This window comes from Pelobates fuscus, chromosome 2, assembly GCF_036172605.1.
Source record: "Pelobates fuscus isolate aPelFus1 chromosome 2, aPelFus1.pri, whole genome shotgun sequence".
Lineage (NCBI taxonomy): Eukaryota > Metazoa > Chordata > Amphibia > Anura > Pelobatidae > Pelobates > Pelobates fuscus.
Window position 1 is genome coordinate 225,381,506 of NC_086318.1, and position 26,154 is coordinate 225,407,659.

A 26,154-nucleotide genomic window follows, 5' to 3' on the forward strand; every position below is an offset into this window, starting at 1 on the left:
CATCCAGTGAGATTGGCGCATGTTCAACTTAAAAGACAACAAACAAGTGGCTGGAGAAGAGCTTAAGGATAAGCACTAGGTCAAGCATGTCAAACTCAAAAGCTAACACGGGCCAAATATACAAGATTTAAGTTCATGTGGGCTGCAAAAAAAACTAAAAACAGTTTTCATGGAAACGTAGGTTTATTTAGAAAAGTACAGTGTAAAAAAAAGTTTGCCTAACTGACACTGGACGTCCTCACTCTCGTAGGGCTTCAAAGTAAACAAGATAGTGGATTTATTTTAAGGAGACATTTGCATATAACCAATGTTTCAGTCTAACTGTCATGATTCTGAGCAGGTCAGAGAGAAGACTTATGGATTGGTTTCAGGTTGTTTGAGTTATTAGACGAGGTTTATACAAAGGTAACAAATATAATAACAGGATAAAAAGAGACAAGGAATAATTAAGATAAAGGGAGAAAGCAGAACCTAGAAGAAGAATTACAGGTAAGTATGAAGGAGTAGTAGAATAAATAGAAGTTTAGGCAATATGCCCCAAAGCAGTTTTACAGGAGAAAGGGAAACCTATCAGTGAAATAATAGGTAACAAGTAAACATAATATTATCAGACAATATTGAACAGCATAATAAAGGATAATGGGATTCAGGTTGGTTCTAAATTAAGGTGAACAGTCTCTTTAGTCTGGATGATTTGTACAGAAATTACTAGATAAGTGGATCAGGGTTTTCCAAGAGAGTTGCAATTAATAGTATAGTTAGTAAAGTCCAGGCAGGTTAGCTCCAACGCAAATAAGGAATAATTAGAAAACAAAGTCCAGTTTGAATTAAAGCAGGATGTTTGGATTAATCAGGATGGATCAAAGGAAATCAGAGTTGAGCAGGTTATCGGGAATCAGTTTTAGCCAGGAACAGATGTCTTGTCTGTATCAGACCATAAACAAGTATCAGAAAGAACAAGTGCCAGAAGCAGAACACAACTTCTCTCAATGTAAAAGGCAACCCCTTGGGGGGGTGGGGCCTGACAGCCAAGATGGCCGGACGTTCCTCTGAGAGCTCCAGCACCAACGGGCACAAAAACGATGATCATGCACGATCTAATGTTGCCAGCAGCACACGGAGCCCAGAGAAAGATGCAGGACCACACGAGGAATGGAAAGATGCCGGTCATGCACCGACAAGCAACACTAGAGCCTGGACTGGCCACGCGGCCTAAACTGGAGCAGGGCCTGAAGCCTGGGAGAGGTGGGCGACCTACCGGCACGGGACCCGCTCGTAAGCACAAATCGGACACTGCCCTGCTGCTCCCCCCCCCCGGACCGGTGGGGGATATCCCGGTCCTTGCTGGGGACGACTACCCCCCGCAACTCAGCTTAAACAAGTGACAAAACCAGCAGTCAAACAAGCCTATCAGGGCCCAAGCAAGATGGCGGCCGGGGCACGACCCGTGACACAAAGCACCCTTATTAAGCCACCTAAACACACCCTGGAATTCTTTCATCTGCTTTGCACCAACTTATGGACAAAATAACACACCAATGGTCGGTCTTTCCATCTAATGGTGAGGGGGTTTGCGGCATGGATTCGCCATGCCACTCGGCGCCACCTGTGTAGACATCCGCACTGCGCCCCCAGAGCAGTCTCCGGAAGGAGAGAATGTTGGAGATCCAGGTGGCGGGAAACGAAGACAAGTCCCACAGGCGCCAGCACTCACACACGACTGAGTGGGACCACCAGGCAAGCCCGACCCACCGATCAGCAGCATCGGCAACCTCCAAACACCGCAGCTTGCAAGGTGTACCCTGTCCAGAGCCGCCCACCGGTCGCAGCCGCACCAGCCACCGGAACAGCAAGACCTGAGTTCTCACCCCAGCCTGGAGCAAACCGCATGGCGAGACATGGACGGATTGGTACCAGCCGCAAACCATCACGTTGGGTCATAATGTGGACTGCCCCCTGAGGCACACCAGTGGCATCGGGTGAGGAACTGCAGCCACCAGCTGTCCAGCTACCAATCTAGATATAGAAACACAAAGATAAAGCACCGCGCTTACAGCAGCAGTAGCTTAGTATCCAACAGCTTAAAATACATAGTAAAAACAAATACTCTCTTTGTTTTTACTAGATATAGAGCTTGACTTGGGACACTCTATTACTGTCATCACCAACAGAATGCTCAGAAACATAAACACTTGTTATTGATTAATCGGTTGAATAAGTTCATTTGTTTACTAAAATGGCCAGCGGTAATCACACACATGTCACATATAGCACGCAGACTAGCCAACATGGTAAGCCTGCTCAAACCAGCAATTAACTTGTAACAAATGAATGGTCTAGCAATTACTTCTCTTGTTGTTTACTTCTTTCCTTGTTTTAAATGTGCATACATGTAACCCCTTAAGGACACATGACATGTGTGACATGTCATGATTCCCTTTTATTCCAGAAGTTTGGTCCTTAAGGGGTTAAACAACTAGCCTGCTTTATACCCTAGGCGCAATTCGCAATGCTCTATACATGTCTAGCTTAACAAAAACGCTGTTTAGTAGCTTGACATTTTCATATAATATACAGCGATGACACTCACCATAATCACTAATCCTAAACTACTGTTACCAGGCGAGAAACAGGTATTGCAGTAATAAAATAAAACAATATCTTGGTTGTCAGGATAGGATCCTGACACCAACGTCCTTGACATATTAAGAAAAGTAACGGTAGTGGGACGGAAATGGTAAATGTATGCTGTTGGTCAGCTGTAAAAAACAACTTACATTATCTTGTTGATTTTGAAGTCCTATGAGTGTGTTCTTCACTTTGGCTGAGATCGTTAAACTTGATGATCTCAGCCAATCCAATGCCTTTCCACGGAGAGCTTTGGGAGGCTATTGTGCATTTGTAGAAAAAGCTGCGGGGCCAATCAGCATCTCCATGGGGAGTGCATTAGATTGCAGACCCCACCAAAAATGTTCTCCTTTCCCCCATTCTGATACCCTCCCCCATTTAATACACCGCCCACAAATTCAATACACTGCTCCGCCTCCACTCTAATTGAATACACTGCCTTCCCTCCCCCAATTAAATACACTGCCCGCTCCCTTAACCAATTTAATATACTGCCTTCTCCTTCCCACAATTTAATACACTATCCCACTCCATCCCCAAATTAATACACTGCCTACCCCAAATTTAACACACTGCCTCCCTCCCACCACTCTAATACATTGCCCCACTCCCTCCACCAATTTATTACACCACCCCCTCCCTCCCCCAAATAAATACACTGTCCCCTCCCCCCTCAAATTAATACGCTGCCCTCGCCCCAATTTAACACGCTGCCATTTCATCACTCTAATTCACTGCCCCATTCCCTCCCCCAATTTACTAAACTGGCCTCCTCCCTCCCTCAATTTAATGCACTGCCCCTACCTGCCCTAAATGAATACACTGCCCCTCCGCCCAAAATTAATACACTGTGCCATCCCTCCCTTAAATGAATACACTGCCTCCTCCATCCCCCCATTTAATACACTGGCCACTACCTCAAATTAATACACTGGCATCCTCCATCACCAAATGAATACACTGCCCCTCCCTCAAATTAATACACCTTTCCTGTCTTGCGGCAGGTCACAGCCGCAGCACAAAGCGGCCCCAGGGCAGGTGGGCCGCAAATATATTAAACATAATTATTAGTACTCTCCAATGTATGATAACTAACTTATAGTTTCCTATCGACTAAAATGGGTTAGACGCCTCAACCTATATGCTTAGGATGTCACCAATAATATCCACAACTTGTATTTTGCCCTTAATGAATGGACACGGTTTTATCCCTACACTCGACTTGTTTGACTTTAGTTCCGAACATCTTAGTGACATGAATTCACACTCTGTAGTGACAACCGGGTCCAGTCCTTCATAACCAACACTCAGAGTTATGCGACACTGAACCATATTGAAATCTAAGATGTTCCCACACAAGAAAAGATATTCTGGAAGGTCGCAAAGTTAAGTTTATAGTAGCGTTGGTATAACTGTGCTTGAAGTTTATTTTATATGATTGTTTAAGTATTAAGACCTGCAAGTCATACTAAATCTTTATTATTATACTCCATTTTCTATGCTGTCATTGATCATATTCCCATGGTCCTGTGTGACCAATGGGTTTTATCTTACGACAGAGACCTCATGGTATAATGTAGTACTCTCTTTACCTATCTTATTTATATCTTCTTTGTCTTTGGAGAAAACAAAAACAATAAAAATCTGATTAATAACATAAATAGCTAAAAAGTTTATCAAACATACTTCTTTTGATTGTTGCATTATATTCTTAAAATGACAAACATCTTTAAATAACCCCACCCTACCAGAGAAAATCTTTGTGAAAAAGCCTTAATTAGCATCCGTCCATTAGTATTATTAAAGATAAAAGAACACTGTAGACACTATAACAGTTTAACTCATTGAAGTGGTTTTAGGTTCTAGAGTCCCAATGCACTGACCTCCCATATAGCGTGGAACTGTTTTTATTGTTAAATGTAAGTCTCCAGTAGTCCACTCTCTTTGTGCTGCTTGTGCAAATGAGAGTGCATTAGCCTGAACAGTAATAGGCAGCTGTGATTGGCCAAGAGTGTCAGACGACTGCTTTAAGCCTATCAAAGTGCCTATTGCTGGTATTAATTGGTAAGAAGGAATTGGGAGAATGAATTGTGTAATATCTGTCAGGGTACCTGAAGTCTCTACCTCGGAGGAGGTTAGACTTTCTAACGACCGTCCTCTCAGGGGGACTGATTCACCCAATCCTCACAGCTCTCATAACCGTTTACACGCCGGCCGCGATAGCCCCGCTTCCTTTTATGACGCGGCGCTCAGGAGCCGACGTCATGACAGCAATCACGTCCCGACCTGTCAATCTAGTTCCGAACAACGAATCAGGGCTCGGCAGGGGCAGAGTCATCAATCAAAGAGCTAGGTATAAAATAGGGATGTGTGTAATGGTTCATTGCCCTGTCGTGGTTCTAGCTTGTCTGGTCACTCAGTGCTCTTATTACTATTGTCTCTTTGGTTCTGACTCGGCTTGTACTTTCGTTCCTGCTTATCTCTCGTGTCCTTTGACCTCGGCTCGTCTCTCGCTTACCTGTTCTCTCGTTCCCTCAACCTCGGCTTGTCTCTGACCATTCTTTGCTTTCTCCTTACGTTAGTCCGGCCATTCTAAGGTCCGGTATACGTACCTAGCTCCTGTTTGTATTCTGCGTGTTGGATCCCTGTCCCGATCCTGACATTACGACAGGGCCAATGGATCCTGCAGGTACAAACACTCCGATTGGTTCTCCTGACTCGAGATTTGAAGCCATGGACCATAGAATGGACCAGATGGCTCTGGCGCTGCAAGCATTGCTATCCCATCCTAGTAATCAATCAGAGGAGATGCGTACACCACCCATCTCTCTTGTTAATACAGGCCTAGAGGTAGCCATAGTGGGAGCCTCTTCCCGTGTTACTTCCCCTTTACGCTATGGCGGTTCTCCGGATACCTGTCGAGGTTTCCTAAAACAGATAGGGATTCATTTTGAATTACAACCCCGCGCCTACCCTACAGACAGGGCGAAGGTTGGATTCATAATCTCATTACTCATTGACAAAGCTCTTAGATGGGCTAACCCTCTGTGGGAAAATGATAATCCAGTAGTCTATAATTATAATGCATTTGTCACTACTTTTAGGAGGACTTTTGAGCCTCCAGGAAGAAAGGCCAGTGCAGCTAGACTACTATTACGTCTTAGACAGCATAGCCTAACCCTTGTGGATTATGCGTTAGAGTTCAGATCCTTGGCGGCAGAGGTCAAGTGGAATGAACAGGCCTATATGGACGTATTTCTGAACGGATTATCAGATGAGATCTTAGACGAGGTTGCCACAAGAGATCTTCCTGAAAATTTGGAAGAATTAATTTCATTTATTTCTCGAATAGATGAACGCATGAGACAGAGGCAGAACACTCGAGATAGAACTCACAGACCTTCCTTAAGACTAGCTTCCGCATTTCAGAATTCTGAATCTACAACTCTAGCTCTCCCAGAACCTATGCAAATAGGTAACACTCGTCTCTCAGAGAGTGAAAGACTCTCAGAGAGTGAAAGACAATACAGGAGAAGGGAGTATGTATTGTGGAGTAAGAGGTCACCTACGCCTAAATTGCCCTAACCGTCCGGGAAACGCTCGCACCTAAGTTTCTCAAGAGGACAGGCCTTGGGTGTTTCTATCTTGTCCTCTACATATGATTACAAGGATCATAGGCTTCTGTTACCTGTTTCTTTAGCTTGGGAAAAGGGAGTACTTAATGCTATGGCATTAATAGATTCCGGAGCAGCTGAAAGCTTTATTGACCAAGCCTTTGTCACGAACCACTCTATCCCTTCTCAGCTAAGGGATACACCCTTGGCCGTTGAGGCCATAGATGGTAGACCATTATCAGACCCTGTTATTTTTCGTGAGACTATACCAGTTAAGTTAACCATTGGTATTTTACACGAGGAGGGTATATCTCTCATGCTTATCTCATCTCCTTCAGTTCCAATAGTCTTGGGGTACCCCTGGCTTAAGAAGCATAACCCTATTATTGATTGGGAACAAGGTGAGATAGTCTCCTGGGGTCAGGGTTGCCAGAGAGGTTGTTTACAGAAAATCTCACCAGTTTGCGTAGTTGACACACCAAGTAACTCTAACCAGCCCACAGATTTACGGATACCATCTCAGTACCTGGATTTAAAGGCAGTCTTTGATAAAAAGAGGGCTGATACTTTACCCCCACACAGGTCCTTTGACTGTAAGATTAGACTCCTGCCTGGTACTATGCCTCCGAGGGGTACTGTATATCCTCTATCCACTAAGGAGAACTTAGTCTTAGAGGAATACATACGGGAGAACCTAGACAAGGGATTTATTAGGAGATCCTCTTCTCCAGCCAGGGCCGGTTTCTTTTTTGTAGATAAGAAAGACGGCACTCTACAGCCTTGCATTGATTATCGGGGCTTGAATAAGATAACGATCAGAAATGCTTATCCTATTCCCTTGATTACTGAGCTATTTGATCGCCTGAAAGGCTCCAAGATTTTTACCAAGTTAGATCTGAGGGGAGCTTATAACTTAGTGAGAATCCAGCAGGGTGACGAATGGAAAACGGCTTTCAATACCCGCTATGGTCACTATGAGTATACGGTAATGCCCTTCGGCCTTTGCAATGCTCCTGCTGTATTCCAGGACCTAATTAATGAGGTTCTTAGGGAATTTCAACATGAATGTGTTATAGTCTATTTGGATGATTTACTAATACACTCTAGAGAGCCTGAGACTCACCACAAACAAGTCAGAAGGGTATTGCGTAAGCTTCTACAACATGGTTTGTACTGCAAATTGGAGAAGTGTAGCTTTGACCAATCTCAGATAAACTTTCTTGGTTACGTTATTTCTGGAGACGGGTTTAGGATGGACCCGGTTAAACTCCAATCAATTTTGGATTGGCCATTGCCCAAGGGACTCAAGGCCATTCAGAGGTTTATCGGATTCTCCAATTATTATAGTCGCTTCATTAAGGGGTACTCTTCTATTATTGCTCCTATTACCAATATGACTAGACAGGGTGCTGATACCAAGACCTGGTCTTCTGAGGCGCTTGTTGCTTTCAGTACACTCAAGGAACAGTTTGCCTCAGCACCAATATTAGTTCATCCTGACACCTCCTTGCCTTTTTTACTCGAGGTAGACGCCTCAGAGACGGGTATAGGCTCTATCTTGTCCCAAAGGCTAGGTTTGAATAAACCGCTGCACCCATGTGTTTTTTTTTCCAAGAAATTGTCTGGGCCTGAAAGCAGATATGATATTGGTGACAGGGAACTATTAGCGGTCATTATGGCTTTAAAGGAATGGAGACATTTGTTGGAAGGGACTTTACACCCGGTTACTATTTTGACGGATCACAAGAATTTGTCCTATATAGGGGAAGCCAAGCGCCTGTCCGCCAGGCAGGCTCGTTGGTCTTTGTTCCTTACTCATTTCAACTACGTGCTCACTTATAGACCTGGTTCTAAGAACTCTAAGGCTGATGCATTGTCCCGCCAACATGAACCTTCTACTATGTCTGATATGTTTTTTTCTTCTGTAGTTCCCAAGTGTAATATTGTTGCCAACACAAGCATCAAGATTCACTCCCCGTTGCTTGCTGAGATCAAGAAAGTACAGCATCTGGCTCCCAGACTTGTTCCTGGGGATCGGTACTTCGTTCCTCCTGAACTCCAACTGGAACTGTTGCAGTGTTTTCATAACAGTAAATTTGCCGGACACCCTGGCATACGCAAGTCGTGTTCTCTGATTTCTAAAGATTTCTGGTGGCCTTCGTTACGTAAGGATGTTAAGGACTTCGTCGGGGCATGTGAGGTCTGTATGAGGACTAAACAACCTCATACGCTTCCATGTGGGCTTTTGCACCCCCTAGAAATTCCCGAGAAACCATGGTCTTGTTTGGCTATGGACTTCATTGTCGATTTGCCTGTTTCTAAAAAACATACTGTTATCCTCACGGTGATTGACAGGTTTACTAAAATGGCTCATTTTGTACCCCTGCCTAAATTGCCCTCTTCTCCCGAATTGGCTGAGATTTTCGCGAGGGAGATTTTTCGTTTACATGGTATTCCTTCTGAAATTGTTTCTGATAGAGGGCCCCAATTTGTTTCCCGGTTTTGGAGGTCCTTCTGTTCTCAATTGGGCATCAAATTGAATTTTTCTTCTGCCTATCATCCCCAGTCCAACGGAGCTGCCAAACGCACCAACCAAAAGGTTGAACAATGTTTGCGTTGTTTTGTTTCTGGACACCAGGACGATTGGGTCGGTCTGATTCCTTGGGCGGAGTTTGCGCACAACAATCTCGTTTGCGATTCTACTCGTTCTAGCCCCTTTTTCATGAATTATGGCTTTCATCCTTCCGTTCTTCCGTCGGTTTCCCCTTCCCAAGGGATACCGTCGGTTGATGTTCATGTTGCCAATCTGAGGAAGTTGTGGGATCAGACTCGACGCATTCTTCTTCATAATTCCACGGTGTCCAAACGACACGCTGACAAACGCAGACGGGTGGCTCCGGTTTTTTCCCCGGTTGATAGGGTATGGCTGAGTTCCAGAAACATCCGCTTGAAGGTTCCCTCCATGAAATTTGCTCCTCGTTACATAGGTCCTTACAGGGTTCTGTCTCGTATTAACCCGGTTGCGTATCGTCTGGCTCTTCCGCCTGCCCTGCGCATCCCGAATTGCTTTCATGTTTCCTTATTGAAACCTTTGGTTTGTAACAGATTTTCCTCCGCTGTGTCCTCCCCTCGTTCTGTCCAGGTTGAGGGTCAGGAGGAGTATGAAGTCAAGTCCATTCTCGATTCTCGGGTTTCTCGGGGGAGGGTGCAATATCTTGTTGACTGGAAAGGTTATGGTCCTGAGGAAAGGTCTTGGGTGGTCCGGGAAGATGTGCATGCCCCTCGTCTCCTCAGGGCATTTCATGCTCATTTTCCGTCTCGCCCCGGGTCCTTCCGCCGGGTGGGCGTTTCTGAGAGGGGGGGTACTGTCAGGGTACCTAAAGTCTCTACCTCGGAGGAGGTTAGACTTTCTAACGGCCGTCCTCTCAGGGGGACTGATTCACCCAATCCTCACAGCTCTCATAACCGTTTACACGCCGGCCGCGATAGCCCCGCTTCCTTTTATGACGCGGCGCTCAGGAGCCGACGTCATGACGGCAATCACGTCCCGACCTGTCAATCTAGTTCCGAACAACGAATGAGGGCTCGGCAGGGGCAGAGTCATCAATCAAAGAGCTAGGTATAAAATAGGGATGTGTGTAATGGTTCATTGCCCTGTCGTGGTTCTAGCTTGTCTGGTCACTCAGTGCTCTTATTACTATTGTCTCTTTGGTTCTGACTCGGCTTGTACTTTCGTTCCTGCTTATCTCTCGTGTCCTTTGACCTCGGCTCGTCTCTCGCTTACCTGTTCTCTCGTTCCCTCGACCTCGGCTTGTCTCTGACCATTCTTTGCTTTCTCCTTACGTTAGTCCGGCCATTCTAAGGTCCGGTATACGTACCTAGCTCCTGTTTGTATTCTGCGTGTTGGATCCCTGTCCCGATCCTGACAATATCTGTCTAAGTCACACCTCCAATGGGGAGGGACTGTAGAAGCCAAGTGACCCTCAATGTTAAATTGGTGGAAAATGGTTAAACACTGAATGGAGGGACAGGTCAGGGGATTCCATGCACTTTAACAAATTCATTGAGATGAAATGGTTATACTGCCTACAGTGTCCCTTTAACACAAGTTGCTTTAAGGGGTGCACAGAAAGACGTATGTTCATATATAGAATGCAGATTATTACTGTGTCTATAAAGGGAAGTGTCTGATCTAAAGGGGTTCTTGGAACCATTTATGGACTCATCCACCTTATAGAAGATAGCTGTCAGTTACTGTATTGACAAAACCTGTAAGAATGTATCAACATTTACCACAAATCAATTTTGAAATGAAGTGTATGACAATAGTTTTGTATATTAACCCCTCAAGGACCGGCCTGTTTTTGCGATGTTGTACGTTAAGGACCAGAGCAGTTTTAACACTTTTGTGGTGTTGTGGTTTGTGTTTAGCTGTAATTTTCCTCTCTCTCATTTACGGTTCCCATACAAGTTATATATTGTTTTTTTCAGGACAAGAAGGGCTTTCTTTACATACCATTATTTGTATCATGTCATATATTGTATTTAAAAAAATAATAAAATATAGTGAAAAATTTTAAAAAAAATACATGTTTTTGGACTTTTACTTGAAAAATCTTTTACTTATCGACAAAAGCTAATGAGAAAAACTGCTAAATAGATTCAAAATGTTGTCCCGAGTTTAACAACAGTGTTTACATGCTTTATTGCTTTTTTTTGCAAGTTATAGGTCTATAAATACAAGTAGGAAATTGCTGTTTCAATATATATATATTTTAAAGTTATCAATAGTGACATTGTAACTCCGTTATCTGTCATAAATCCCCGAATCACACCTCACATGTACATATTTTTTTTTAAAGTAGACAACCCAGGGTATTCAAAATGGGGTATGTCCAGTCTTTTTTAGTAGCCACCTAGTCACAAACACTTGCCAAAGTTAGCATTTATATTTATTTGTGTGTTAAAAATGCAAAAAACGCTAACTTTGGCCAGTGTTTGTGACTAAGTGGCTACTAAAAAAGGCTGAAAATACCCCATTTGCAATACCTTGGGTTGTCTTCTTTTGCAAATGGTATGCCATCATGGGGCTAATTCTCATTTCTTGGCTACCATACGCTCTCAAAGGCAACCTAACCAATCTGACAAATTTCAATAACAAAAAAAAGTAAAATCAAGCCTTATATTTGACCCGGTAACTTTCACAAATGAAGAGATGAAGAGATGAAGCAGTTCAATAATAGCCAATCAGTGTCTGTACCACCATGTCACTGCTGTGACTGTAGTCAGTTGACATTTACAGTTCATGGTGTTTATTTACCACCAACTGTACTAAGATCTAAACGGCACCATCTTCAAAAGTCTGGACTCTTCAAGAATAACAGATTTACCCAGTTACAGGTGATATTCGAAAAATTAGAATATTGTGCAAAAGTTAATTTATTTCAGTAATGCAATGTAAAAGGGGAAACTAATATATGAGATTGACGCATTACATGCAAAGCAAGATAGTTCAAGCCATGATTTGTCATAAGTGCTATGATTTTGGCTTACAGCTCATGAAAACCACAAATCCACAATCTCAGTAAATTAGAATATTGTGAAAAGGTGCAATATTCTAGACTCACAGTGTCCCACTCTAATCAGCTAAGTAAGCCATAACACATGCAAAGGGTATTTGAGCCTTTAAATGGTCTCTCAGTCTGGTTCAGTAGGAATCACAATCATTGGGAAGACTGCTGACCCAACAGTTGTGCAGAAAACCATAATTGACACCCTCCATAAGGAGCGAAAGCCTCAAAAGTGTAATTGCGAAGGAAGTTGGATGTTCCCAAAGTGCTGTATCAAAGCACATTAATAGAAAGTTATGTGGAAGGGAAAAGTGTGGAAGAAAAAGGTGCACAAGCAGCAGGGATGACCGCAGTCTGGAGAGGATTGTCAGGAAAAGGCCATTCAAAGGTGTTGGGGACTTTCACAAGGAGAGGACTGAGGCTGGAGTCAGTGCATCAAGAGCCACCACACACAGACGATCCTGGACATGGGCTTCAGATGTCGTATTCCTCTTGTCAAGCCGCTCCTGAACAACAAACAACGTCAGAAGCGTCTTACCTGGGCTAAAGAAAAACAGACCTGGTCTGTTGCTCAGTGGTCCAAAGTCCTCTTTTCTGATGAGAGCAACTTTTGCATCTCATTTGGAAACCAATGACCCAGAGTTTAGAGGAAGAATGGAGAGGCACACACTGCAAGATGCTTGAAGTCCAGTGTGAAGTTTCCACAGTCTGTGTTGATTTGGGGAGCCATGTCATCTGCTGGTGTTGGTCCACTGTGCTTCATTAAGTCCAGGGTCAACGCAGCCGTCTACCAGGAGATTTTGGAGCACTTCATGCTTCCTTCCACAGACAAGCTTTATGAGGATACGGACTTCATTTTCCAGCAGAAGTTGGCACTTGCCATTGAAGCATCCTGGTCTTCCATAACACCTCAGCAGTGCCACAGGCTGATAGCTTCCATGCCACGCTGTATTGAGGCAGTAATTGCTGCAAAAGGGGCCGAAACCAAGTACTGAGTCCATATGCATGCTTATACTTTTCAGAGGTCCGATATTGTTCTATGTACACTCCTTGTTTTATTGATTGCATGTAATATTCTAATTTACTGAAATTGTGGATTTGGGGTTTTCATGAGCTGTAAGCCGTAATCATCGCACTTATGACAAATCACGGCTTGAACTATCTTGCTTTGCATGTAATGCGTCTATCTCATATATTAATTTCCCCTTTTACGTTGCATTACTGAAATAAATGAACTTTTGTACAATATTCCAATTTTTCTCGTATCGCCTTTATAGTGTATTTATCAAGAATATTATGAGAATGCAGAAAATATAATCAAATAGGCGACGATTCAGGTTTCAAGTCAAAGGTCTCTTAATTATTACCTCAATGATTTTTTATTCGTCGGGTTGGCAGGTTTCCTGGTATGTCTGGAATTGTTGCGTATTTTTTGGGGGTCCCAATTGAAAAGCACAAAACAGTGCGGCTGGTGTCAGTTTTATTGTTTTCAAAATGTTTTTTTTATTTACCATTCGAGAAGTTCTCTTCTCTTGCAGATTGTGTGGTAAAGGGCTCAAAAAAGGTTCAGTTAAAGCAGATGCAGGTTTTGCCACGCCATTTGCACTTTGAGTGTCGGGTTCTTCCGATGGGCAACGCTTTCTGTAGGTGCCTGTCTGTTGACTTTCGGGGTCTGTGAGCCGTTCCATTATGTCAGGATCTCCCGCCATATCCGGAGGGACCTGCAAGTGTGGAGCTCCTTTTTGGAGCAATACAACAGGCGAGCCTGTAGGCTGCGGGAGGCCACGGCTAATTCAGCGCTGGACTTCTTTATGGGTGCGTCAGGTTTGGTGTGTTTGTTTGGGTCAGTAGTGCACCAAGTTGTGGCCCGAAGGGCCGGCGGGACACAGAGTTGATAGGGCTTTTCCTTATTGTTGTGGAGTTGGAGCTGTGGGGCTCCGAGCTTCGGGATCACACGGTGGGTTTTCACACAGACAACATGAGCATTATCTTATGATAAAACGCTCGTCTTCCCCTCTGGTTTTAGCGTTGCTTCGGCGGTTGGGTATGAAAGGTTGCAGTTCAACATTTGCCTGTCATGTGCCCAGAGTGTTGAACGTGATGGCTGATGCTCTATCTTGCTTTCAGTGGGCGCGAATTTGGGAGGCAGAGGCAGAGGAACTTGGCTTGAGTTGCCCAACATCCTTATGGGATCTCGTTTCGGAAGCCTGATGGACTTGATCCGCGATTCGTTGTCAGATTCTTCCTGGAGGTCATTTCGGGCAGTATGGAAGGGATGGCTGTCGTTGATGGATCGCGACAAGGGTTTGTCTTCGGAAGCTCATCGGTTTGAGGTGACTCTCAGGTACTTGGACATTTTGCTGAGTGAAGGTAAGTTGTGTTCAGCTGCGGAAAAGGTGCTATTAACCTTGTCTTTTTTATTTTGTTTTATTGGCTGGCGAGATGTTACGAAAGAATTCTGCATTTAGAGAGTTCTGTGTAGGAAGGGCATGGATTGTCAACGTTTATTTTTTGGTGGATCTCTAGTGGAGAATGTTGACGGCATTGGGTGGCGTGTGTTCATCGGGTTTTGAGTCTGTTTTGTTACAGGTAGCCTTTTTTTCTGTTTTTATGGGGTGTTCTGGGTGGTAGAACTCGTTGCCCGTAATTGTCAGTCGGTGTACCCTTTGTACTTGTCATACGTTAGCTGGTCAAATTCAGTGGTTGACATCTATATTTGGCATTCAAGACCGATCAGATTGGAAAAGGCGCATGGGTTCCGATTGGGTAGTTTCTGTCCTGTTCAGTTGTTCCGTAAGTATTTGGGTTTTCTGTCTGGTAGAGGTGAATCCCTTCTGGTTCACAAGGACGGGTCACCTTTTTCTCGCTAACAATTTTCTGCGTTGTTGAGGTCCTTATTGTCGGCCTGTGGCATGGACCCTCATGGCTTTTCCACGCATTTCTTTGTGATTACATTAGCCCAACCTTGTTATAAATATTATTTCCTAGGTCCCAGTCCCCGTTACGTTTGGATTTCCGCACGACTAGTGAGAGAATCATACATGGCTTCTGCTGGTGCCTCTTGCGGAGTGGACAGCCGTGACACCTCATCCATGTGTGGCAGGACTACTGGTCTGATGTACACGAGAGGAGACCGCTGCAGCCGCAAGCGGAGACGCGGTGGGGGAGTCTCCCAGTGATGCCATACAGGGGGCTGTCAATACAGCCCATGAAGGGAACTAATAAAATGGTCTTGCTAGAGGAAATAGTATATCTCCCCAAATAGAGCGCTTAGGGCTCTGTTCCATGGTTGTGGCCTGGGCACCTTACACGTGTATGTGGCCCTTCACATAGGCAAAGAATATTCATTCTTTTAAAAATGTATATCAGATAAACTGAGAAGTGAGTTATACAGAAGAGTGCAAAGGGATAGAATTAAGAAACAGACATAAAACCTACATACCCCATTTTTTTGTTCAGAAACATCAACTGATCCTTGATGCTCTGCCTCTCTGAGGAAAGAAGAAATACAATAAATGTAGAAAACATATTGGATAAAAACAAAATGCAATGTAGTAATAACAGTATTTAACACTCCCCCTTTAGAGAAGATTTGTGACTTCTCTAGGATTTACACCATTGAACAAAACCTTGAATTTCACCTATAACCAGTTTTAACCTGTTTTTCATGCGATACTCCGTTTTTGTTTAAAATGTACAAAGATTTAGCAAATGACACCACAATCCATTTAGTCCAGACACTGCCAGGATACACATACTCAGACAGTAAAAGGAAGGCTAGAAACATTGGTGGAAATTGATCAAAGTGTCAATGGCAGTTTTGTGCCTTTTGGAGTTTGGCACACTTAATTAAATATTTTGGGGTTTTTATGCAGAGGCGTAAGTAAAAATCACAGGACCCTGGTGCTAAAATTGTTCTGGGCCCCCCCTCATACGCCTAACCCCCACCACCCTTCATATACGTCTATCCTCCCCCTCACGTACGTTGCCCCCCTACACATGCAGACAAACAGATACACACACAGACACACACATATACAGAGATACACACAAAGACACACATACAAACACATACATACAAACACATACAGACACATACATGCAAACACACACACACATAGAAACATTCATACAGACACACAATGTTTGTCACCCTCCTGTTTCCTACCTTTTAGAAGGGTGACTTCCCTTGGGTCCAGTGGTGTCTCAGCCTTATGGGAGTCAGAGTTCCTCCACTCTGACTCCATCCTCTCTTCCTCCCGAGTGGCTCTCTTTGATAGCTGGCCGGGGCAGTCACTTCCTCCCAGCGTCTGACGTCATCACAGGAGGCCCGGTCGCGCAGCAGTGCTGCACCTGGCCCCCTGGATATTCATTTCCTTTGGGTGGCCCTAACAGCATGGGCCACCCGATGAGACCCTTAACGTGTGGTCATTGTCGACCTACTGCGCGGCCAGGTCTGCAACACATGGTGGTGGGCACCTGGTTGCAGGGGTTTGCAGGACAGCCCCCTGGAGTGATGTAGTTCTGCCACTGGTTTTATGCCTGTTTTGTTGGCACCCTATAAGTCAATTTTGAATGTGGGCCGGACTGGCTCACCGGGATATTTCCCAGTGGGCCACGGCACTTGGGGTCTGTGCAGCACTGATTCTAAAGCCCTATGAGTGCTTTCTTTCATTAGAGTAATAGTTTTAGATTTTAAGTTATTTTTTTCCACCTCTATATCTGCACAGTATGCTGGTGCGACGCATTATTGGGCTGGTATAGAGTTTTTTCCAGGGCTGCTTTTAGTTCCCAGTCCGCCCTGCAAAGAATTTATAATTTTTCTTGTCACTTTTTCCATCAGAAAATTGTTCTGTTTCACTTCTTGTTTTATGGCCAATCGGGCAGTCTGTTTTAGGAACATATATTTGTCCGAAAAATTGCAGGATTCGGGCAGAGAAAAGGTGACACTTTTTAGACCAATTTAATAAATACGTGCAGATTAGAGACCAAAAACAAAAGACACTTTTCAAAACATTATAATAAATTTCCCCCATTGCTTCTGTTTCTCTTCCTCCACTTACCATTTCCTCCTGTCCATAACGGAAGATTTATCAGAGAATTATGATCTAAAAAGTGGGCTAATGTACTAAAAGCAGGGGTTCACCATGGAAATGTACTAAAAGCAGGGGATCACAGCTGAACCAGCAGGTACAACTTGTGGGGAGGTCTCGGTGCGGACTGACATAATAGGACAGTGATCAACATGGAGCCTAGATGGATGCACTCAGTTCTACCAGAGGTAAAATCAGCAGTTATGTTTCAGACCTCACAAACATGAATTTGTTAAATATATGGAATAAATGTACATCATAATAAAAATCAAGGGAAAGGAGTGTTTCCGTTTAAAAGCCCAGATGACAAATAGAACTCAAGCAATAGTCTGGATAATTCCCTATTTATGAATTTAGTTTCTCTTTCTAAATGTTGAATAAAGTTTCTCTTCCTAAATGATATATAGTGTTATCAGCAACATAAGTAACCCTATATATAAACATGTCTAACCCCTTATTCAGTGCTTTATTGGGATTTCTACGTTGGTACCCAATTGGTGCATTACTTAAGTCTGTTTTGTATTTCTGGTTGTGAACTCAGCTAGTTATTGGATACATATATGTATACCTCTGGAATCCTGACCTGGCTTGTTTATCGGTTTTACATCTATCTCTAATATTGACCTTGGTTAGTTTCTGACATTGTCTTTGTTTATTACGTTAAGTAAGTGACCTGTCATTTGAAGATTCTTAGCAAAGATACACTCTTTATTGCAAACTGCATACTGATTTAACATTTTTTAAATAAAAATATATAAATTTTAAGGTCAACTTTTTTTTATTGCTTATGATTTTGAAAGGCTAAACTAGTGCTTATGATTTTGAAAGGCTAAACTAGTATTTCTTGTTAAGCTAGCCCTTTTGCATCAGCTATCAGTCACCAATAGTTATTGTTATAGGAGGATTTTCTAGTGCAGGCCCACTAAATTTACCTGTCAGCTGTCTCATGGCATCTTTCTAAGAGGCTCATTTTATATTCTTAAAGGGATACACATTCAGGTTTAGCTTTGAATGAGAAAGTCATTTCAATCTGCTGGCTTCAAAAAAACAGGTAGTTCTGATTTTTAATGTTCACCTGCTTCTTCTTTCTGATGCTTTCCTCACCTACTCCAGGGGGAACAGTGATCTTACCAATCAGTGTCCTATCCCTAGGAATGCTGTAAAAGTGCATTGGACAGTGTGTTGGACCGCCATCACTAAGTACCATGCCCACTGCATATTTGTGTGTTTTCCCCTTGTATCGTGTGGTCCCTCTGTGTTTCCGCATGTATTTCTATGCCTTTCATGTATTGTGCCTGTATATGGAGTAGCTCTGTAAAGTAAAGAAGTGAAATATATTGCTGTCTGTGTCTCTCCCCCTTTCCCCCTTTCCCCCTCCCTTTTCCTGTCACAGCAAGACGTTGCCACAGAGACACTGCCAGCCCAGTTTATGTATTGTCATTCTTCCTTCCCCCTTCAGCTTCTTGGGATTGAAACCCCTGTTTGTGTTGGAGACCCCATGTAGGGGTCTGTGTCTGTAAAACAATGTGTACAAAAAAAAACTAAGTCAATAAGTGTTGTAACCTCCAGGACTATGTTTCGTCCAGTTACTGGGGGAAAATGGATGCCTGCTTGTTGTAAGGGTTCTTGAACAGCTTAAGGAAGGGAATTAGCGGAGGTCACCGGTCGGGTGTGTGAGGTGGGATGGGGGAGGGGGGAGAAGGGGGAGGTCTGTGGTCATGTCTGATTGTGTGTGTAAGTTTGTGATTTATGTGTGTGGGTCTGTGATTATGTGTTTGTATGTTTGTGATTGTGTGTATAAGTCTGTGATTTTATGTGTGTGTGGGGATCTGTGAATGTGTGTGTATATGTATGTGGTTGTGTCTATAGGTGTGTGATTTTGTTTGTGTGTGTGTGTGTATGTGATTGTGTGTATAGGTATGTGATTGTTAGTGGGGGTTCTGATTGTAATTGTGTGCATGTGATTGTGTATAGGTCTGTGATTGTGTGTATGATTGTGTGTATATGTTTGATTTTATGTGTGTGTGATTGTGTGCATAGGTATGTGATTGTGTGTGGTTATATCTGATTGTGTGAATAGGTCTGTAAAAGTATGTGTGTGGGGGGGTCTGTGATTGATTTTTATGTATGTATGTATGTGATTGTGAGTACATTTGTGAGTATGTGTGGATGTATGTGACGTTGTGTATAGGTATGTGATTGTATGTGTGTGTATTTGTGATTGTGCGTATAGGTCCCTGATTGTATGTGTGTGTCTGTGATTGTGTGTAGGTCTGTGAGTGAGTGAGTGAGTGTGTGTGTGTGTGTATATATATATATCTGTGGTTATGTGTGCATACGCATATACATGTGTATGTGTTTAGTAGACAGCTCCATAATTTGATCTCCTTAAAATATGCAAATCTCACATAAGAATAGAAAATAAGGGATTTATCTACTAAACAACTGAAATATCAAAATTAAGAAAAGGGCTTTTAAAGATATTTTACTTATCTACATCATCTATATCAGGGGTAGGCAACCATCGGCACTCCAGATGTTGTGGAGTATATCTCCCATAATACAAAAAATATATGAATACCGCACTCAATAAACGATTTTAAGTAATAATTAAACCTATGTTCAAATTTATAGTATTTATTGAAAAGCTTATAAGGATAATTCACAAAGTTAATGGTATTTCATCAAAGTAACACATAATTCATCTTATATACACCAACTATGTACAAATGTCTATCTAGACACAGTATCCTCCTATGTGTAATGAACAGTTCAATAAAAAAATGAAAATAATGTAACGAAATGGGAAAAAAAGGAGAAAAAATGCAAAAATATATATATGAAAAAATATATAGAGAATCTATATTGAAAAAATGAAAAAAAGGAGAAAAAAGAAAAAAGAAAAAATGAAAAAATGAAAAAATATATGAAAAAAATACAAAAATAGAGAGAAATGGAAAAAATGGAAAATATACAGAATGCTAAAGTCCTGAAAAGTACAAGTCCAGTATATAGTGCACTATATGTTTTGCCCACTATCTGTGGGTTGGTCTCACCAGTGTCGTCCACTTCTTTATGTAGTATACAGTAGGAAGATGCTGAAGTCTGTGAGGGATGGTCTGCATGGAAGGGATGGAGCGAATTCCTGGTAGTAGGAAGAGTGATTGCCACCCTGTATCCGCTGGTGGCTGGTCAAAACCTTATTTATGGAGAATGAAGTTAATCCGCTGCATCAGGCTCTGTTAGAAGCGAAATTGAAGTCACTCTTAGGGCTTTCCTTGTATAATGGGCATGGGCTGCATGGGCTGCGCGCTCGGGACATATGCGTCCCTTCGATGGCCCCTTCGCTGGCCAGCACGGATACTGGGGCCATCGAAGGGACGCATATGTCCCGAGCGCGCAGCCCATGCAGCCCATGCCCATTATACAAGGAAAGCCATAAGAGTGACTTCAATTTCGCTTCTAACAGAGCCTGATGCAGCGGATTAACTTCATTCTCCATAAATAAGGTTTTGACCAGCCACCAGCGGATACAGGGTGGCAATCACTCTTCCTACTACCAGGAATTCGCTCCATCCCTTCCATGCAGACCATCCCTCACAGACTTCAGCATCTTCCTACTGTATACTACATAAAGAAGTGGACGACACTGGTGAGACCAACCCACAGATAGTGGGCAAAACATATAGTGCACTATATACTGGACTTGTACTTTTCAGGACTTTAGCATTCTGTATATTTTCCATTTTTTCCATTTCTCTCTATTTTTGTATTTTTTTCATATATTTTTTCATTTTTTCATTTTTTCTTTTTTCTTTTTTCTCCTTTTTTTCATTTTTTCAATATAGATTCTCTATATATTTTTTCATATATATATTTTTGCATTTTTTCTCCTTTTTTTCCCATTTCGTTACATTATTTTCATTTTTTTATTGAACTGTTCATTACACATAGGAGGATACTGTGTCTAGATAGACATTTGTACATAGTTGGTGTATATAAGATGAATTATGTGTTACTTTGATGAAATACCATTAACTTTGTGAATTATCCTTATAAGCTTTTCAATAAATACTATAAATTTGAACATAGGTTTAATTATTACTTAAAATCGTTTATTGAGTGCGGTATTCATATATTTTTTGTATGATATTTATTGGAGGTTATTTGTGGGGTTATACCTCGAATACCGGCACCTAACACGTAATTGAGTGCCAGCACACATTGGTTTTTTTGTATATCTCCCATAATGCTCTTACAGCCAGAGACATCTGGAGTGCCGATGGTTGCCTACCCTTGATCTATATTATATATTTGATGTGTGGCCAAGAGAATTACTCTACGCTCAATGCGGCCAAGGGAAACCAAAAGATTGGACACCCATGCTCTACAACTTAATTTTTTCATACTCTGCAATTATTGATTTCCCAGATAATACTATCACAAAAGGAACGTCTGCTACATACCGTGTTTGATCAGCAGCTCCAGGATTGTAAACTGGTTGTGCCTGAAAAAAAAAATTAAAATAAATAAAATAAAAAATAAGTAACCAACTAGCAGTACATAAATACTACTGTATAATTACAATTGGTTTACAAACTGCATACATCATGCAAATTTATACACTAGCTGTCCACTAGGTATTTCCGGAGAACTAGTGTCAGGTTACAGTATTTCCAAAGCTTGCAGAAAAATTTCATGTAAATAGCATATTTCCCAGGACTACCATTTTAACCAATGCCAGGATATATTTATACCCTTTTTCTGCAACACTTTACAATATTATAAGAGGAGAAATTTAAAAAAAAAAAAGATAAATGTTACAGGAACAATCGGTTGATAAGGACCCTGCTCAAACAGGGGGGAGAATGCTTTCCTTAACTGGTTATCTTGTCAGTAACATTGCACGCAAAGCTAGTGGTTTACTTTAAGTTTACTTTGGGGGGTGGGGGTGGCAGGAAGAAGAGAGTTGAAAGTATCAAAGAGACACCTGGGATTGTAGGAGCACGAACTAATGAGGAAAAGTATGATTGTTAAGCAAGCGTGAGGGCTGCAGCGTACGAACAAATGACTTTATAATGGAGAAAGACACAGGCGACACTCCAAGGTTTTTGATGGTACATTTATTGGAGGGCAATAAGGACCCTTAGTCATGCATCCATAGAGCCGAAACATCGCGCTTATGTGTGAGGAGACTTACCCTCTAAAAAACGTACCATCAAGAACATTGGAGTGTCGCCTGTGTCTTTCACTATTTGCTAGACTCTAGCAGATTGCGTTAACTGCTGTTTCCACGGAGCACCTCTCTGGTGTAAGGCCGGATTACTAAGTGGAACCTGAGTGTGGGGTGAATTGTTTCTTGTGGTTTATAACGGAGAAAGTCTGACAAAATGCGGGACTTCCTTGGTTGAGGAGGCTCTCAAGAACAAAAGATAAGAGGTGGTGATCAAATAGAGGAAACGGGGTGTTGCAGAGATTAGAAACCATGCATGCAACTTAATAAAATAAGAGATCAAGAGTATTGTCAGCTACATGCGTTGGGGAATTAGCCCACTGGGGTAGCCCAAGGATGAAGGCAATTGAGGCTACTGAGGTCAAGAGTGGGTTACTTGGAATGTTAAAGTCCCCAAGAATTAGAGAAGGAATATTACTTGAAAGGAAGTAGGGAAGCCAGACAGCAAAACGGTCAAGGAAGAGAAGAGGGGTAAATAACTGCAACATTTGCCGAGATGGGTTTCAACAGGCAAATTGAGTGGACTTCAAATGAGGGAAGAACTTCAAAAGTGCAGGAAGTGGGATGGATAGTGGTTTGAAGGAGCAGTGAGGTATTGTAAATGGGAATGAAGACACTCTACTGTCAGCATACTTTACCTAGATCTTCTTGAAAAGGACTCTCAAATTACAAAAAAACACTACAACTTAATGTAGTGGTTTTGGTGCAGGGAATTTTTCTTCTTACAAATGCAAATGGAAATGTTTAGATGTCAGACAGCCACTAGACGAACTTTCTAGTAAAAATATTACACACATAATTACATAGCTGAAAAGAGATATGTGCCCATAATGTTAGATTAGTGAACGCCTTTATGTTTGTGCCAAATGTTTTGAATGCTTCTCTATGAGAATCACTGTATTCTATGATACACATCTAAATAGCAGTGTGGCAATTACCAGGCTTGTGCCATAAAGTCCATACCTGCTTGTGCTCTATAAGGAGGTGCCCCAGTCAGACTAGCAGCTGTCTCCAATGAACAGTGTCTGGTGCTTACGACTTTGAATGATTCTCCCTCCTCAAACTACACACTGAGTGGTCTTTGTTCCTTTTTTTAAACTTTGATGCAATAACTTTAATTGCTGCTCGGTTCATGATACTAAATTTGGTATTCGTAACAACCCATCTGATTGCTCTTGTAGGTCTTGATACTTCCTCAACCACCCTTCTGAGCCTGATTTTAGATCCATGACAGATTAAAAACTGAGAATTATCAATAATCCACTTGTGAAAACACATCATACACTTCACACAGACCCTACATGCTAAATGCTAAGGAATAATATATCACTAGGTTGCAAAGGAACAAAATTCTGGGACAATTCTACCAGAGACGCATTACCCAATGCGTTGTTCTAAATAATCATAAAGACAGATTAAGCCTCATAAATACACTGTAACCATTTCAAATAACAAATTATAACTCAAGCTGCTACAATATTCTCTTAATGAGGGAGAAGTTGTAATGCAATTCCCCAGACAGTTAGTATTAGAAAAAAAGTTAAAATACTTGAGCATAAATAAGTAAGATGTAAGACAGAAGAGATTATGTCCCTGAGGCTATCTCTAAGTATAGTTTAGTAGTCTAAATAACTTTAACATATTTATAAATGATTTTGCAACAATCATCGAAAGCCATGTTTCAGTATTTGCAGATGAAACAAAACTTTGTAAAGTTATAAAATGTGAGCAAGGGGGGAGCTGCAGAGGGATTTGGATAGATTGGGGACTGGGCACTAAAATGGCAGATGGAACTTAATGTAGAGAAATGCAAAGTTATGCACTTCGGGGTCAAGAATGCACAAGTAACTTACACCCTAAGTGGTAGTGAATTAGGGGTATTGCGTTCATGCGAACAAGATGGCCGCAACCTCGTGGCTGCCCATGGGAATTGAGGCCACCCAGATGAACAATTAGAACACTGCAGTGAGAAACTTTCCAAGCCGTTAATAGGTGTTAAGCTCCAGGGTGGTCTCTGGTTCATGCGGTTGTTCGGTAATTCGAAGTGCCGCTTCAAAAGTTTGAATTGCTCCTGTTATAGGTCCAAGAGGCACAATCAGAGTCTTTAACCCAAAGTTCATTACAGGGGCCATAGTCACAGGGCAAGAGGCTGGCAAGTATGCCCCTCCAAGAACCCGTGACGAGGTCCAGTTCATCACATATGCCGTTCTATATTGTTTGTGGGTGGCGTGGAAGACACCTTAGAATTCTGTGCCTATAGACACTTGACATGTAAAACCGTCACTTTCGAGCGCTTTAATTTCAGGAGTGTATTTCTACATTAGCACTACTATACAACTAACCTGTGGTAGGCCTGGTTGCTCTTGACTTTGTAGCTTGGCCAGTGCCATTTTGGCTGCTTCATTCTCTGCCATTCGCTTTGTTCCACAACATGCTTCCCCAACCAATCCATCATTTACATAAATGTGAACTGTAAACCTAACAAAACACATTTTCTGATTAGTACTATAATAATAGAACACCATTGTTGCAGGGAAATTTTTTCATACATCTTACGCAAAGATTATTTGCTCTCGCTTTCATTTAGCTTTAGTATATTAGTGAAAAATTTGCATTTTATTGTAAAAACAAGAAACAAAAAATACACACAGGGGCATTCACTAAAATGAGAAATCAAAGTGAATATAAAGGAACTATTTGGGCACTATAAAAACTTCATTTCAATGAAATGATGTTGTGATGGTGCCAGAGGTTCCTGGCGCTTTTTCACCTGAAGGGGTTAAACCATTCTTGAGTAACTTCAAATCACTTTTTCCCAGAGCACACAGGATACTGCATGTGGGAAGGAAGCTGACACCCTGCTCACACAGGACCACAGAGAAGTCACCCTCCTACAAACAAAATGTATGCAAACTGGAGGGTGGCTGCAGTATGCCTACCTTTATGTATTTCTATATATGTGCAGCTTTGTATCTGTGTGTGTATGGCACTGTATGTCTGGGATTATGTGTGTCCACTGTCCAGCCACTCTCACTGGACCCCAAACAAGTCACCATCCTGCACATAAAAGTTACACCAACAGATGAATGACTAAAAATGTGAATACCTTTATATATATATGTGGATGTACATCTGTGTATTAGATGTTAGATATGATTACTATATACTGACAAAACATGTACAATGTGTTGTACAATGAAGTTACACATAAAGTTCTAAAAAAAAAAAGCAAAAGCATATGAAGTGGAGAGGTAACAAACAGTTATTCTTACTTGGGATCATGAGAAGGCCCATCTTGCTTAGGTGTATCAAATCTAAAAGCAATTTTCTTACGCAGGCAGTAGGTAATAAGCGCTCCTTTACAATTAAGATCAGATGCCATTACAAAGACAAAACCTTAAAAACAAAGAAATCTGTATAAGTATGTATCGTGCAAACAAGACAATTTAAAACTTTTATTTCAATTTTGGGCACCTGTTCTAAAGAAAGATATCATGGCACTAGAAAAAGTGCAGAGACGAGCTACAACATTGATAAAAGGAATGGAGCATTTTAGTTATGAAGAAAGGTTAAAAAATTTAAATCTCTTTAGTTTGGAAAAACGGCGCTTGAGAGGGGATATGATAACATTATATAAATATATTGGGGACCAGTACAAACCATTATATGGAAATCTATTCATAAACAGGGCTATACATAGGACACGAGGTCACACATTTAGGCTTGAAGAAAGGAGATTTCATCTAAGGCAAAGAAAAGTTTTTTTTACAGTAAGAGCAATAAGGATATGGAATGATTTGCCTAAAGAGGTGGTTTTGTCAGAGTCTATACAGATGTTTAAACTGAAATTGGATAAATACTTGCAAAAACATAACATACAGGGATATCATTTCTAATTAGTGGGGTAATAGCTGCTTGATCCAAAGAGACATCTGACTGCTATTTTGGGGTCAAGAAGGAATTTTTTCCTAGTTTGTTGCAAAATTGGAAGTGCTTCAGACTGTTGTTTTTTTTGC

The 26,154-nt window shown here is 41.9% G+C and overlaps 1 protein-coding gene across 1 annotated transcript in view; it reads right to left on the minus strand.

Annotated features, from left to right (window-relative positions):
* LOC134587098 (interferon-induced, double-stranded RNA-activated protein kinase-like) overlaps positions 1 to 26,154 on the minus strand; it is a 159,703-nt gene that overhangs the window by 102,598 nt on the left and 30,951 nt on the right. Inside the window, exons 2-5 of the mRNA XM_063443220.1 lie at positions 25,411 to 25,534; positions 24,481 to 24,616; positions 21,372 to 21,412; positions 15,255 to 15,303 (exon numbers count right to left, since the gene is read on the minus strand). Coding sequence (XP_063299290.1) covers positions 15,255 to 15,303; positions 21,372 to 21,412; positions 24,481 to 24,616; positions 25,411 to 25,520 — 336 coding nt within the window. The 5' untranslated portion in view covers positions 25,521 to 25,534. The remainder of the gene's footprint in view (positions 1 to 15,254; positions 15,304 to 21,371; positions 21,413 to 24,480; positions 24,617 to 25,410; positions 25,535 to 26,154) is intronic.